This window comes from Melanaphis sacchari, unplaced genomic scaffold, assembly GCF_002803265.2.
Source record: "Melanaphis sacchari strain LSU unplaced genomic scaffold, SCAv2.0 Contig23_pilon_pilon, whole genome shotgun sequence".
NCBI lineage: Eukaryota > Metazoa > Arthropoda > Insecta > Hemiptera > Aphididae > Melanaphis > Melanaphis sacchari.
The window spans coordinates 442286-459517 of NW_020271114.1; the positions used below are offsets into that span (position 1 = coordinate 442286).

General features: G+C 24.4%; 5 protein-coding genes across 5 annotated transcripts; 2 read left to right on the top strand and 3 right to left on the bottom strand.

Moving 5' to 3' along the window:
• Positions 1 to 1658: 1658 nt before the first annotated feature.
• On the bottom strand, positions 1659 to 13569 carry LOC112594686 (pre-piRNA 3'-exonuclease trimmer-like). The gene is made up of 13 exons (XM_025339628.1): positions 13307 to 13569; positions 12441 to 12675; positions 12088 to 12372; positions 11796 to 12015; positions 10469 to 10570; positions 10281 to 10388; positions 9831 to 9930; positions 9405 to 9504; positions 9226 to 9315; positions 9071 to 9153; positions 8506 to 8616; positions 8393 to 8443; positions 1659 to 2135 (listed from the first exon to the last, which is right to left on the bottom strand). Exons 1-12 carry the CDS (start codon positions 13435 to 13437, stop codon positions 8401 to 8403), a joined length of 1608 nt encoding a protein of 535 aa, XP_025195413.1. The 5' UTR covers positions 13438 to 13569; the 3' UTR covers positions 1659 to 2135; positions 8393 to 8400.
• LOC112594711 (zinc finger MYM-type protein 1-like) lies at positions 2940 to 3593 on the bottom strand. Its single transcript, XM_025339664.1, has one exon. It carries the CDS (start codon positions 3591 to 3593, stop codon positions 2940 to 2942), a length of 654 nt encoding a protein of 217 aa, XP_025195449.1.
• On the bottom strand, positions 3798 to 4835 carry LOC112594712 (zinc finger MYM-type protein 1-like). The gene has a single exon (XM_025339665.1). The coding sequence runs from the start codon at positions 4833 to 4835 to the stop codon at positions 3798 to 3800; it is 1038 nt and encodes a 345-aa protein (XP_025195450.1).
• Positions 6317 to 7747, top strand: LOC112594687 (selenoprotein S-like). The gene is made up of 6 exons (XM_025339630.1): positions 6317 to 6491; positions 6550 to 6636; positions 6778 to 6936; positions 6996 to 7102; positions 7179 to 7278; positions 7579 to 7747. Exons 2-6 carry the CDS (start codon positions 6576 to 6578, stop codon positions 7662 to 7664), a joined length of 513 nt encoding a protein of 170 aa, XP_025195415.1. The 5' UTR covers positions 6317 to 6491; positions 6550 to 6575; the 3' UTR covers positions 7665 to 7747.
• Positions 13570 to 13793: 224 nt separating the features above from the next.
• On the top strand, positions 13794 to 16158 carry LOC112594637 (40S ribosomal protein S10). The gene is made up of 5 exons (XM_025339534.1): positions 13794 to 13904; positions 14107 to 14251; positions 14316 to 14429; positions 15769 to 15951; positions 16047 to 16158. Exons 2-5 carry the CDS (start codon positions 14108 to 14110, stop codon positions 16098 to 16100), a joined length of 495 nt encoding a protein of 164 aa, XP_025195319.1. The 5' UTR covers positions 13794 to 13904; position 14107; the 3' UTR covers positions 16101 to 16158.
• Positions 16159 to 17232: the final 1074 nt, after the last annotated feature.

Sequence of the window (17232 nt, forward strand, 5' to 3'; positions counted from 1 at the left end):
GGAGTACGCCAGTGTATCCCGATGACCGACCGCTAATGTCGGCGGCACGGCGACGGATTTTAAATTTATCGCGGGCATACGCAATACAGACACAAATACTCATCGAGTCTAAAATACCTACGTCGTCCACTCAATTTCAATTTTTTACTCGAGAAAATAGAAAATTTAATACCAACTGTAGCTTAGTGACAATGGTAGAGTAATTGGTTAGATTTTAGTTAGAAAGTTGATAAAAAAAATAAATTTTAATTCATTTTAAAAATGTCATTGCAGATTACATTTAAAAATAATTATTAAGCAAAGAAAAATGATTTTCTCGAAGTATGGGCATTTCTTTATCTATTCTAAGATTGTATTATAAGCAAATCTAATTTCAGGCCTATAGCTCACAGCCAATAATTTATCCAAACATCGCATACCGATGTAACCGTAGTAAAGTTTAAAACAGTTTATATAAATTTGATTACAGCTACTAGAAAATCACGAATGGAAAACAAAAAAGTTTTTTTTAGACCAGTAGCCTAAATAAGAGGGATAAGATGAAGCAGGCACACTGAGATCCGAAATAATACAATGTTTTTCCTTTAATAATAAATTATTATAAAATTTTGAATTATTAAAACATGTAATAATATTTTTGAAAAATGTATAAAATAATTTTAGTAAGATGAATGCAACCTTTTTCTCTTAGATTTCCCTATATAATGCCTGGATTGGGAAGGGGGCATTAAAAATGTTGCTCTCGGACCAACATCTAATAGTTACGCCACTGCTTTTTACTAATATTAAAATTATGCTCTTTCATACATGACATCAGGGGCGGACTGGCCAAGGAAGCAAAGGGGCAATCACCTCCCGGGCCCTTGATGGTTTAAATTAATAAAAATCATATACATTTAAGTATATAATGTAATATTAAAATATAATAGTAAAATACCATTTATTTTCAAATTGAATGAAAATTAATTGTGCACTTTAACTAAAAATATTTATTAATTAAAATGTGATATCAACAGGTCCAGGTAATTAACTCTCTGGACCCCTCGATACTTAGTCCGCCCCTGCATGACATCACCTTATGTAATGCATATATTATATAACCATAATCCTCGGAACTCCTGGATGTATCTGATCTTGAGTAAATATTACTCCTTGATTTTTTTAAGCTTTAGAGATGAGGAAGGGATACGTAATATGATTGTTGAAAAACAATAACTTTAGGTATAAGTATATTATTATCTACTCTCATAATAACCGAAAATATTTATTTATATATTAAAAAAAATTACATTTAATATTAATTTTATGGGAAGGTAGACAAAGATTTTAGATTGCTTATGGATTGGTTACTTGGTTAAAATTTCGCATCTGTCTTTGGATCTTGTGTGTCTATTTTTGTCAGTACAGTGACCATTGTGCTAGTCGTGATCAACGCATGTGATCTATTACAAATTCCTTAAATAAAATTTCATAATTTTACAATTTAATGTCAACTCGCTAGCGTGAGGTTTCAAAACATAACTAAAACTTATATTTGTATAAACTGAATTACTTTCAAATATAGCCAATCTATAACCTTTATAATATTAATCCCAATAATCAATAATAAATAAGAATAACAAATTCAATTTAATTTTCTTACAATATGGGTAATTTTTATTACTGAATATTACTATTAATACTATTCAGATTAATATTTTTATAAGATATTATCTATTTATATTTAATCGATGAACTTATTCACTCTATTACTCTAGTAACCACCAGTGACTGGTTTACAGTAGGATGAATGATGATATTGCCTCAAAAGTTAATAACAATTATATAATGTTATGGTATAGTAGTAAATTATTTAAATAATATAATAAGGGGAATGTATCCAGCAAAAATTAAGCCTATCTATCGTATTACAGTACTAATAATAAAATGAATTACTTTAACAGCAATATCAAGAATTATGTAACGAAATATACCTACTTATAAGGATATATTTGGTTGACAGACTGTTTCCACTCAATCGTCTTTCGTTTACAATAATATATCATTGAATTCAAATTTAACACATGTCATCCATTTCTGTGAATCACTCGACACCTATAGTAAATTGTACAATAAAGTGGTACCCACTAATTCACCTTAAAAAAAAAAAAAATTAGTGGTTAATTATTTTGTTAATTGAACATTAACTAAGATAAGCACACAATTAAATATTTTCAATGTTCGCCTTGATCATTCAAAGTTAAGTTGCCGCTAATCATAAAACAATACTACATTAGAATTTACGAGTATGCATGACAATCTTCCCTAAAAGTAATATACAATTAAAATATTCGTACAACCCTTTTGTTTTACTTAATTATGTTTTAAAGTCGTAAACAGACTTAAATTACAATATTTATAAACGATGGCGCAATAGTTATTTAAAGTTATAACTAAGAACAGTATTTTAAGACCCGTTCAAAATCGTAGAGTATTGTAAATAATGCATATTAATATATTATATGTTTATTTTTGGTTGTATTATAACTTATTACTTAGAGCCAGAGGCGGAACTAAGATTTTTTACACCCGGGGAAAATATTAAAATTACGCCCAATCATAGATCAAGACTAAAATATCTTTCCCTACGATTGTTTTCTAATAACTGGAATTCAAATTACAAACGTACTACATTCTTATTAACTTTTAAACACATATTAATGTTAACTAACAAAGTTAAAAATATCGAGCTAGTTCTTACTCATAGAATCATGTTATTGCTTGTGTTACAATAATTAAACTAAATAAAAGTTATTCTGATTTTTACATTGCTATTTGCTAACTATTAAATTTATTAATAATAAACTTGTTTAATTTAATGAAAGAACCTTTAAATTTAAAAAATTGTTCATGTACAAATAATTAATTTCAATACACAATCTTTACATACTTAAAAAAATTTAAAATTTAATTTTTCTGGCTTTTACCTCAGCGAAGTCGTTTATAACTGAATCGAAATCAATTGAGTTTGATATTTCTTTTTCAATAGACAATAATGCAAGATTAGTTAGTTTTGTTTGATTTATTGTGGAGCATAAATACGTTTTTATTAGTTTCAGTTTGCTAAAACTTCGTTCACACGTGGCTGTTGTACATAGCAATGTTAAATAAAGTCGAAGTGCTATGCAAATATTTGGAAAAATATTTGTCATGGAATACTCAAAAATAAACTCTAACAGTTCTAATAGTGTTGTATTTTTGATACTAGGTAATGCACTTATGGCATGATGTTTAAAATGTATTATTTCTTCTGTTAATTCTGAAGCATTTAAGTCTTTATTATATTTTAAGGCTAAATCAGCTGCTGCTTTGACTAATTCATCTGTATCTTTTTCGAATAGTTCAGATCCAGTCAGAAAACTAAAATCTGAAGATACATTATTCAATGTTTCAAATCTCCAACCGAAGTGTGTTAGCAAAACATCACAGACATTATTCAAATTAATTATGCAATTGTTTTTAGCAGAAATGTCCAATTCATCAGCAGATTCATCAATATACATTTTTTTTGCTCTTTTTTTCCTTTTTTCTGGAAACGAAGGAGAAATATTCATTTTTACACTAATTTGTTCAGCGTCTTGGAATAATATTTGAATTCTATTATTTCTTAAGTCAGTTATTTCTTTAATTAATCCATGAATCATTTTTGATGCTTGACATACCGTAATTGTTTTTTTTTGAAGAAATATATTTACATAATCAATACTTGATAGTATAGAATTCCAAACCGTTAATAAGCAAATAAATTCGTGATCCACTTAATTAAGTAAATTTTTCGCAATAGGTTTTGAATCAAGATTTCCATTTTCAATAATATTAATCAAAGCACATTTCACTTCAGGTAATTGTTTGTAAAGGGCTTTTACTGCAGCAGCTTTAGAGGACCATCTAGTATCGGAAAATGGTTTAAAAGTTACTTTCAATGATTTCATCAATATTTCCCAACGTAAAGTAGAACCAGAAAAAAAATTAAATAGTTGTTGAATTTTACCGAACAATAGTTGTATTTGTTTATTTGATTCTACAGCATTTACACCTGCTAAATTTAAACAATGTGCTGTACAAGGTATAAATGTTGCTAAGTTATTTTTTTCTAAAATTTTTGCTTGAACCCCATTGTACTTCCCTGCCATATTTGATCCGTTGTCATATGCTTGGCCCCTACAATTATTAATATCCAAACCATCTTGACATATCTGATGTAATATTTCAGTAGTCAAACCACTACCAGTTTTTTCATGAGATTCTATAAAGCCTAAGAAACTTTCTTCTACAATTACTTTACTACCAGTGACACGAACGTATCTAATAACTTGACTCATTTGCTCTGTTCTTGACACATCTGGCGTGTAATCAAACATTATTGTATAATATTTAGCAGATTTAATTTGATGTATGATTTCATTTCGAACTCTTTTAGACAACAAAGCTATAAACTCATCTTGAATTTGATGAGAAAAGTAATTTATAGAACTTTTTTTATGTGATTCAATGTGTTCTTTTAATATAAGATCATATTTACTTATTAAACTTAACAAATTAAGAAAATGACCTGCGGATGGACTCCCAGGTATGTCTGAATGTCCCCTCAATCCTAAATTGTTGATGGCACAGTACAATATTGCATTCAAAATTGCTTTTAAAATGTGTCTCCATTTTGCTTCTTGTGATCTTATTTCATTTTGTAAACAGTCATCAATAGCTCCACCATTTTTTAATTTTTTTTCAAAAATTTTCCATTCAAGGAAATTTTTAACGTGGTCTAAAGAATTTTCATGTTCCATTAAACGTTCCATTTTTTTCCAGTTTGTAAAACCTTGTTTAGGATCTGTTAAGGCACTTGATTTGGTTCCAAATAAAATACAACAAAAACAAAATATAGCTTCATTAGGTTCCACCAAAATTTTACGCCCGGGGATCAATCCCCGGATTCCCCGCTTAGTTCCGCCACTGCTTAGAGCAATAAAAGTTGAAACAACATTACACGCTGTATAAAGTTGACATAGGTATCTAAGGCCACAGAGTACATAACATTCTTATAAATATAATACAATATTATAGTTTATAGATTGCTATTGATGCTTGAACTTGTTTCAACCTTCAAGTCTTTAATCACGGCAGATGGTCGTGTTGTTTATACCCAGAAACAACCACTGCGAATATTTACTGACATTATTCACCGTTAAATAAAAAAACTATATAAACTATGCTCACAATAATATCATTAAATTACGAAAATTAAAAAACTATATACACATTAACGCATTACATATAGGTACAAATATAAGTACTAAAAATTAAATAATACATGTATTATACATAACTATTATTGATTTTTATAAAAATTATATACACTCGAAACGGCTGTAAAAATATGTGTGCAAGTGCATCACATACAAGGCTATAATTGTATTACAATGTACCTATTGTATTGATGGTCACAAGTACTATACCTAATACCCAATAACCGACGATATGCCATATAAATATATAATTATTTAACACATTATTACATAATAATTAATTGATTTTTATTATGACAATAAACCTGTATTTTCAAACATTCGCCGATTTCCAAATCGAGCCACAAGCCGTGAGATCCGAGTGGTTTTGTTGTCTAAATTTCTGTGTCTACATTAATAATGGTTGTGAACGTATGGGAATTATTAAATTTTAATGTATAATTAAGTAGATACCAAGGCACTTATAATGTATAAATGTAGAATTATTTATTGTTTGACCATAGGTGCAACTACTATTATTTCAATGGGAAGAGTGTCTAAGAAAAACGCTAAAAAAAAACCAAGTCGTCGAGCTTAACAAAATATTAGTGCCCATAAAAATAGAAAGCGAAAAACTGATCGGTATCAGTGATGAAATTATTACTTTTAATTTATATATCTCTAATGAATTTAAACATAAAATATAAATATATAATTTTTATAAAAAATGATGAAAATAACAGTTTTAAATTGTATAATTCAATTAATACTTATACATTTAATCTAAATTTTATCAATAATGTACCTGATAATAAATACTAAGTTATAACTCTAAGACTACATTTTCTATTAACTATTATGAATTTATGAACAAATATAAAATAATATTATGTATTTATATATTCCAACTTCAATATTTATCTGATGTATATTTTACTAGGTTTAACAATACAAATCTGAGTTTTATAATTTACTTGGTCACACTGTTACTGATAATAGTAATCAATATTAAAACATAAGCATCAACATCAACATATCACATATTGACACGATAATAGTTACCTTAAACCGTGATGACAACATTGAGTAATATAACCAGATTACAGAATACAACATTTATTATAATATTGGTGACTAATGAATATTAATAATTCTCGTCTTGTCTTTTGATTATACAATCAGTATCTGTGGTGTTGCTAAACAATAGACATCAAATTCAATTTAAATAAGGTAGTTCTTAAACTTTTTTAAATTTATGCTAGAAATCACATACAATTTTGCTTTTTAGAAGTAATCAATGCTAAACGCGTAAAAATGGATAATATGGAGGAGGAAATAATTTATGCCGATGAAGAAGTTACAGAATCTATTACAGGTGAGAATTTTTAATTAAAATTTCAAGGTTGTTAAAATAAATTAAAAATTCAATACTGTAAATCTACACACTTAAAATGTATGGGTTATTTATTACTATATATAATAATTTAATATCAAAATATCTTGTTATTCCATATAGATTACATATGGAATTTTTTTAAATTTGTTCAAAACAATGGATGGTACTTCATGGCTTTCTTAATATTGTTGGCATATTTAGTCCCTAAATTATGGCCTCATTATTTAAAGTGGTTAGAACAACGAGCAGTAGCTGCGTACGATGCTGACATTAAAAAAAGTATGAAAAACTCTCTTTGAAAGAGATGATATAATTACACTAATTATCTATAATTATAGATCCAGATTTATATAAACAAAAACAAGAAGAATTACAAAAAGCTAGAGCTAAATTCCAAGAAGAATATGAAAAAAAGGCTAAAATAGCACTTGAAAAACAAAAAGAAGTAATATTTATTAGTTAGTTTTTAGGTATTATAAATTTTGGTTCATTTTTAAATTAAAGTGTAATCTGTATGTTAGAAAGAGAAAAAAATATTAGAAGAAAAACAAGCATTATTAAATAATGGAATAACAGGACAGTCAATGAATAGTTCTGAAAAATCAAAAAAATCAAAACCAGGTAATATATACTTTTAAATTTAATTGGTTTTATATAGTTGGACACATGACTTAATGTATTTATTAATTTACATTAAAAATACAAAAATGTAATCTTTAGGTATATATTTTTATGGATAAATTACTTAAAAGAAAAATATCATGGCTCACTTAAAAAAATATTTTTTAATTTTTCAAAATAATTAAATATATACAGAAACAGATTAGATTTATCAATTGAATAAAATTGATGTGAACATAATTTAGCACTGATTCATAACCTTAATTTATAATTAACTTATTAATATTTTGTTTTGTTTAGATTACAATCCTTTAATGGGATCAGGCAGTGGTTCAAATTATAGACCGCCAAGGAGAAGTGCATGTTCTAGAGGAGGATGTGGATAAAAATGGAAATACTGAAAAATAAATACTCTATTCAAATGATTAACATCTATGTAAAATTTATATTTTAAAATATCATTAATGTATTAATATAGTTTATTTCTTCAACATATTAAACTTATTATAAAAAAAAACTTACAGTAAATTAAATTTGCACTAGATTAAATGTTGACAAATATCATGATTTATGGTCATACAATAATTATAATATGAAAATGTAATGTTATTATTTGTCACTAAGAATTTTGAAATATTTAGTAACAAACTTAAATTTCATATTTTATTATTGATTTTAGAATAAGATATAACAATAAAGGAATAAATAAAAAGTTATAATATATATATTAACTGGAAATTATTGTTATGAAGTATAAACCCATAAATAACATAATAGTAATAATATTTTGAACAAACACTAAATTATGTAAAAGATAATATTGAAACAATTATGGATTGCATTGATAGGAATTTTTCATAAAATTCATCACATTCTATACCTGATGTCCTGACATATTATGAATAACAATTAATTTTAGTATTATAAGTATTAATATACTAGAAAATAGTTTTAAACTGGACATTTATAATAAGCAGGGCTGATATTTTAATGCATACAATTAAATGAAATGGATAAAATGTTTTGAGAATTATTAATATTATTAAAATAATAAAAAACACTATATATTTAGTTTAATAACATCAAATATATGAAGAAAAAAATTTATACTTACATATTTAATTACTTCTTTACATATTTTATAATTGTTATACAAGTAGTTATTCTGAAATTTTTTTTCTTATTATTGTTTAATTATTAATTTGATAGTTTTAAAAAAATACTTACATTGCTAAACAACTGAAGCAAATAATTTGTTTGTTTCTCTTTTTCTTTTGATATATTGAATAATTTTCCACATTGTAGTTTGTATTAAGTTTATAAATGATACGGCTATGCCTATAATTAAAAGTTAAAAAATAATATAAATAATTTTAAATAAATTAAAACTAGGAAAATAGTTAAAATATAAACAAAAAAATGTTAATATTTGTTCTTGATCAAATTTAAGTAAAAAATATAAATAAATAAATAATGAATTGCAGTGTAATCAATACCAATAATATTTTCAAAATTTTGAATGAAAGATTGATAAGAATAATTATAATTTAAAACAAATTATTTTGATGAATAACCTCTAATTAAATTCAAAACATTTTTTTTTCTTTTTAGTTAAAAGAAATTACAATTAATTAGGTTATTTTATCAGCCATTATGTTTCTAAAAGCATTTAGTTCAGACTTAACAAATCATAGAATACTTGTTTAAAATCAGTGATTGAAGTATTAGTATATTTATTTTACTGGAATAGAACTATACATTAAAAAGTGTAAGACAATATATAAAAACGTACACGAAAGGGAAGGCAACCAATGCAGTATAGTTTGAAAGTAATTTAATATCAAAATGACTAATTTGTTGGAGATCTTGCTTAAGCTGAAACCAAAAAAAGATAATAACAATGAAATTAAATAACATATAACAATATAATATTATTATATTATTTACTTTTTTTAAATCTAAAGCTTTATAAAGAGTTCCTTTATTCTGAATAATTAAATGATTTGTCTGATGATGGTGTTCATCAGCTTCCAAGTCCTTTATTAAAATAAATAAGCAGTTTATAAAAAATTTTAATTTTTAATGTACGTAATATAATAAACTTTTTAAGATAAGTAAATAATTACCAAAATATTTGATATTGATCGACTGGTGAACAATTTATTCTTAGAAAATTCTATTGATTTGAAAAGCTCTGTTAAAGTATATCTTAGATTTGTTTTTTCACTATAAATATTAATTTAAATGTATTATTTTATTTAATAAAACAAATAACATTATTGAATAATAATTATTTGCAGAAAATGTGATTAAAACCATATTGATTTTTCAAGCTATTTAAGAATTATAAACATATTTTTTATATATACTTATCTATCTAAAAAAAAAACAAGATAAAATTAACATAAATTTAAACTAACTTGTTATAACCTATAATAAAAGAAAAATAAGTCAATATATAGTAATTTAGTTATGTACTTATTTCTATAGAACAATTATTACTAAAAATTAATTCAACTTATTATTTTAAATATAATAGATTAACTACTTACGTCTTACACGAAAAGCTTTTAATTATGTGAATCATTTTAACAAAACAATAACCAGTATAATAGGCATCCCACCCAGCATGGTGTAATTTCATATTTGGAGCTAAAATATAATATAAAAAGCAATTATCATTAAAATGCAATGAAATTATAAACATTAATTAAACACAAATAATTATTTCTTATTAAATATTAGAATTTAGAAAAAAAATATTTATTTAAGATTATTATGCACGCATATACTATTTTAGCATATAGGTATGACAAAAAATTATTATTTCTATTTCTATATATGAAATGATTATTAATGGTTATCATAATTCAATAGGTTTTTACTAATAACAAGTCAAGGCAAAACAACATTTTAATTTTAATATTGTTCCTTGTAAAAAAAAAAAAACAATTATTGCTATTTAAGACATAATATAAATATTGAATATTTTATATTCTTACGTTCTTCAATACCAGTCAATTGAATACTTATAATATTTGAATATTTTTCGCCATCTCCATCTTTTAAAAATGAATATATTTCTGAAAGAGAACTTCCCATCCATAAATCTAATGGAAAAATAAATCCTATTAAGTTTATAAAAATGATAAAGGAATCAGAATTTTATAATTTAATATATACTACAAACCATTTTTAGATACTATACGTTTAACTTCCTTACATAATAATTTAGTATCATAAATTGGACCAAAATTGTCAGATACAAAATTTTGAAAATCTTTGAAGTTTTCTGAAATATAAATTTAGGTATGTATTATATAAATACATCGTGCAATAGGAATTCCTTCAAATTTTATAAATATTTATTATTCGCTGATAACCTGAAAATGTGTCTACCAGTAAATTTAATTGGAAACTCAAATCAGTTACAAAAGGATCTAGATGAATTTTCAAAATAGTATAATCTAAACAATCTTTTAGTTAACCCCTCCTAAATGTAAACATATCTCATTTAATCTTCAGAAAAATACAACTTTACATATAAAAATAAATAATTATGAATTATAGAATATGTCTACAGTGATTAAAATGTTCTATTGTCTTCCGATCTAACATTCAATAATTATATTGACACCATTTATAGAAAAGCTCTGCAGGATATCAGTTTTATAAATCAAAACTGTTAAGAATTCAAAAACTCTAATTGTTTAAAAATGCTTTATTGTTCACACGTTAGTCTTTATAGAATATGTGTCAGTAGTTTGAAATAACAAACAAATTAATCTTATTGACAAACTCTATACAATTTAACATTGATTTATAAGGATGATGTCATACAAACAAGATCAAGCAGACGTTTCCCTAGAAATATCAGCTTTAGAATTAGGTTTAGAACCATTAGCTTCTAGAAGATTATTTAACGATATAGCTTTTGTCTATAAGTTAATAGTAAACTTTTCTGTCCAAAATTCCTAAATAAAATAAATTTTAAAATTTCAACCTTCAATTCAAGAAATAATTGTCTTTCTCTAGTACCTCATTGCTTAATATATATAACTGAAAATAGTCTGGGGGTACTGTCTTTTAGAAATTTGTATAATTACCAAACTTCGACTTTCTTTTTTTGATTCACATCTTAGATTAAAAATTTCAATAATGAATATTAATTAATTTACTTATTTTTTTTTAAGTAATATATACTTGTTTCTTTTATTATATATAATATATTTTTTTAAATATGTATTAATATATTATCTATTCATACATTTTTGTAAACATAAATATTGTACTCACAACCACTTTGGGATGTTACAACTTTAAATAAATAAGTAAATAAAAAATAAATTATTTATTATAGATGGATAATTGTATTGGTATAATCAACAATTTGATATTGTGAATACATGATATAGCACTTAACATTACCACTTCAAATTTTAATTATAAAAATATTTAAATTTATTTAGCATGGTAAAAATAAATAACTTTTTATGTATAACTATTTTTATACTAACCAGGTAAAGGAGTGAAAAATTGATTAGATAAAATTAAAATATCTAAAGCACAATTATGCCCAATTATTGGTTTTTTCAACTTTGATATTAGTTTTATTAAATATTTGATACCCATCATCTTATTTAATAAACTTAGTTTTAAATTTTCATAAATTGTATTGTTTAATGTTTCTGAGTTTGTATCACCTTTTATTTTTGTAATATTTAATCCTAATTGATTCTAAAAAAAAAATATAAATATAAATATTTTAAAAATTATATTATATAATAATGTCTTTCATTATAGCATTACTTCATCTATGATTATAAATTTTAACTTTTTCAGAAGATAATATTGCATTAGGATAATATATGCAGGTTCATTGCATCCATTTATTTCTAAAAATGTCTGCTCTCCATAGTCGGCCAAATTATACCATTCAGAAACAATTTTTAAAATTTTCATTAATTCTTCTTCAATGGAACGAAATTTTAAATTAGTTTCAAAATATTTGTCAAAAAATAATTCATCCAACATTTCTGACTTAATTTTTAATTCTTGTTCATTAGTTAAATATGGTACTCTGCTATGAAATAACTTAATAAAAATGCAATTAAATAATTAATGTAAAATATTAACTTAAATAAATATAAAATAAAATTTACCTTATTAAAATCAAAATTATATTTACATAAAAATTCAACGCATGATGTTTGAAAATTTACAATACTATCAGATTTATAAAATGTCTGAGGGTAGGTGTAAAAAGTGTAAGTACTCATATTAAATGTTTTGTTATCGACATCATAAATATAAATGGCTATACCTAACTGTATACAGGTTATATCAGATACTTGTTGGCGCAATTTTTTATATCGTTCTTCAGTTGTATCAAATAAACTGTAAATGCATTTATGATATTAGTAAATTATAATAATTAATTTGTTGGATTATTTAAAGATAAACTAAAACATAGATATAAGTTGCAAATAAAAATATTTTATTCCTATAGTAAGAATTAGTATAATTTTCAACAATCATTGTTCTAATATATATATATACATATATTGATCAAAAATACACTGAACAATTTACATGCTAGATAAGTTAAATTTAAAATATGAAAACAAATTTTTGTTTTATTAAGTAAGATTATGTACATATTAATCTCTATTTTTAAGTGCAATATCTTTTTTTTTTATACAGCGTGAGATAGTACTAGCAATAGCTATAATTATTTATTTTAAAGAGATTTCTGTTATAACTGAGAACTATCACCAAAATATTAATCATTTGTATTGAAATGCACACTATCTATTATACAACACAAGAATTTGCACTTTTTATTTTTTTAATCTTCCACTGAGCATGTAACTAAAAAATATGTTTTTCGTTTACTTTATAGGCAACTATAACCTGTATGTACAATAAAATATATTATATTACAAAAACATTAATTTACCGTGTTATATTTCATAGTTCTTATTTTTAATTAGAATTCATTTAATCATTTATTTAGGTAATAACTTACCTAAATGGTCTTGATGCATTGTCATATAATTTAGAGAACTCCATGTCTAAGCTAATAAAAGCAGATTTTTTGATTGCGTCTTCAATGGTCGGTAATTCGGAATAAAAATTCTCACAAGTAATCTCACACATTATTTAAAAGTAAAATTAAATTAAAAAAAAAATAATGAATATTGAATATCAATTACTGATTCTAATTAATATCAGACATCAGGAAAATCTTATTTCTGTATTTAATACTAAATTATTAAAATATAAATTTATCTGTTAATTTATTTTAAACTGTAAATACCTGTTAACTTGTATACAATCATTTTTATATCATTTTATTATTATTGGTTTCAATGATAACCGTAGTTATATGAGATATTCAAGACTGTGATAATAACTATCATGGTTGATGCCGCAACTGGATTGTGGTAACTCTTATCATTATTTCGTATACCATGCATACCATTACTAAGAATTGTTGTCTGTTGACTAAAAATTTTTTGAGGTTGGTCTGTTGATAACATAGCTTTTTCTTTCTTATTAATTGTGGTAGTTACAACCTATTTCATCCGTTTTGGTTTTTAGAATTTTTATCCACTAACATCCAAGTAAGTATTTATTTAATTAACTAATTGCTTATTATTTAATTGTGCTATATATTTCCTAACACGATTCCTGTCTGATAAATTTGATTTTGTCGTAAACTCAAAAGTTACTTTTATTTGTAATGTGTACATATTGAGTTGTCTTATTACACATTAATGTATATTGTACAACTATACGAGTTAGTGAATAATAATATTTTAACAGAATGTTGATGCCAAAAAAGAATCGCAGGGCTATCTATGAATATCTCTTCAAAGAAGGTGTAATGGTTGCCGAGAAGGACTTCCATAAACCAGTACATCCCGATATTGAAGGCATTCCAAATTTACAAGTCATTAAAGCTATGCAGGTATTTAACTAATATATTCAATGTGTATTTGATGTGTATCAATAATATTTTGAAATTTATTTAGAGTCTCAAATCTAGAGATTATGTCAAAGAACAATTTGCATGGCGTCATTATTATTGGTACTTGACAAATGAGGGAATTCAATACCTTAGGGATTATCTTCATTTACCAACTGAGGTAAATACATGTTTTTTAAATTTATTTAGATGTTTTATTAAGTAAAATAGGTAATATGGAATCTATTTCCAACTAAAATATTGATACATAACCTACATCAGAGTTCAAATGCTCATGCAATTAAAGGCTGTATGTAACTGCTTCTAAAAATCTGTGTAAAGAAAATTCATAAATTATATATATAAAAAAAAAAATATGTCTATTAAATTTTTTAATTCATAAGTTAATCTTCTTCATATTGTTTTATTTTTTACTATTAACTCGTTAAAAACCAACTACTTGTGTTAATTTTTAATCGTATAGCTATGTGGTTATTGATTATATTTTAAAAAGTAGATATTAAATTTAAAATAAATGTTTAAATTTATTTTTATTTTTTTATTAATAAACTTCAATTACTTGGCACTGACTTGAAACTAAGTTTTTGCAAAAAATTGAAATGTTCTTTATAATATATAATATAATAAAAATGCATAATATGATGAAATATACAATTAAATGAAATAACCCATTTTTATATAATCCTGTTCCTTTGAAGCAATTTTCTATTTTATTAAGTAATTAATATAACTTGGCTTGATATAGTAAAACCTCTGAATATCGGACACTCTTGGTTACCAAAATTTCATTCATTATTTAAAAATGTCCATTATTAAGAGGTGATACATTTTTAAAATTTATTAAGTGTAAATTTTGTAGAAAAAAACCAGGTTTTTAACTTAAATAAAATAATGTACTATGTATGTATGTAAGTATAATGTTATTATTTGCTATAAATTATTGCGTTTTTATACTTTAACAAATTATTTTTTGAGAAGAAATCGGTGAGCTTTGTCTGTTTATAATTACACTGTATCTATGAAGCCTCATTAGTAATATCATTGACAATAGAATTGCTCTTTATCTCTATTGATGAAATAAAATTACTGCATTCGTTATAGCAGACATAATGTCACTAACTGACATTTTTTTTCATATCACTCATAAACATTTCACTGATAATCAAATTTGTTGTTATCTTATCGTCCCATAACAAGTTTGTTATTGGAATTACATATAAGAGTATATATGAATGCGAATACGTATTAAAGTATTATTTTCAAATAAAGATTAAAATAATATCTGTTATTCAGAGGTTTACCCATCAAAAACTAGTAAAAATGTCCTCATTCCTTAAAAAAGATCACTATTGAGAGATGTCCGTTAATGGATGTTTTTCTGTTTGTAAATACATGTACTTAAATAATTTAGTAATAATTATTATAACCAATAACTTTCTTATTTTTTTCATCTGTTGTAACTTAAATACTAATGCAATTTTATTAATACTTGTTTTTAGATTGTTCCAGCTACATTGAAGAGACAAGCTAGACAAGATGCAAGAGGACCTAGAACCACACCAGGAGGAAGGCCCGAAGGTGGCCGATCAGGTGAAGACAGAGCAACATATAGACGGGCTCCAGGTGCACCTGGAACTGACAAAAAAGCTGAAGTGGGCGCTGGTACTGCTGAATTGGACTTTGTAAGTATAATTTAAATTTCATGATAGATTATTTATTGTTTTTATTTATACAAATCAACAATTATATTAATCATAATATTTTTGTTTAAATTCAGAGAGGACCTGGTGCATTTGGTGGATTTGGCCGTGGTAGAGCTCCACCTCAATAAATGTAATTAATTATATTGCTTAAAAATAAAAAATTACAAAATAAAAAAAAGTATAAAATTTATGAATTTGTGTTTTGTTTCATGTTTCTGGTAATTAGCCTTTTTGTAGTAATATTTAAAAGTAATTGTGCTTTTATGGTTACATCTATTATGATATTATTTTTACAATATTATATTATTAATTAAACTCTATTCAGAATAAGAATCCACATACTTAAATGCTCAAACCTATACATCTGGACAACCGACTTGGTGATTGGTGGAGCATGGTATCTGATTATTCTTGCTGTCAATTAAACTGTTTTTTTTCCATTGCCTAGTATAAACTTGATTCTGAATTGAGTAAAAAAATTTACTATTTAAATAATTTTCCATCAAAAGGGTGCTAAAGTATAATAATAGTTTTTTTTTTTTTTTAATTAGGTATTTATTTAAATATTTTATAGTAATTTACACTAAATTTTTAAGCTCATTAGCTCTGAAAAGGAAAATTTAAAATAAGAAAAGAATTTGTAGTAATCTAGTTGTTTTTAATTTTTATTTATTAAGTGTTGTAATGATTTGAGTAAGAAAAGCAATTATAATAATGACTTCATGAATGAAAGTCATCTACAAAGTTTGAAATTGTAACTTGAGTAAAAATACATGTGTGATTTATCTTGGGTGACTTAGCATATCTTAACCAGTGAGTAATAGTAATAATATTTATAATAGGATAACTTATAGTTATAAATTATAATCAACAATTTTTATTTTTATTAGACCAAACTTCATTATTAAGAGTTAAGGACATTAACTTATTAAATATTGTCTAATAATTTATTTAGTTATAGAATTATTAATAAAATAGTTACCATCTACTTATAAATTGTATTTCTTGCCTTAAATATAATTTTGTAAAATACAAGATATTAGATGGATACTACATTTGAAATTTCTTATAGAGACATGACGTCTCACTAAAATGAAAAATCTTAAATTAAGATTTAAAAAAAAAGATTTTTTTGTTACTGAATATTCTGGGGACAGATTTAATGTTAGTTATGAACGAATAGTGCCAATAGAGATATTTAATAAGTAAGGTTCAGAACTTAATGCACTTAAAAAGTACTAAATATAGGTGCATTTACTT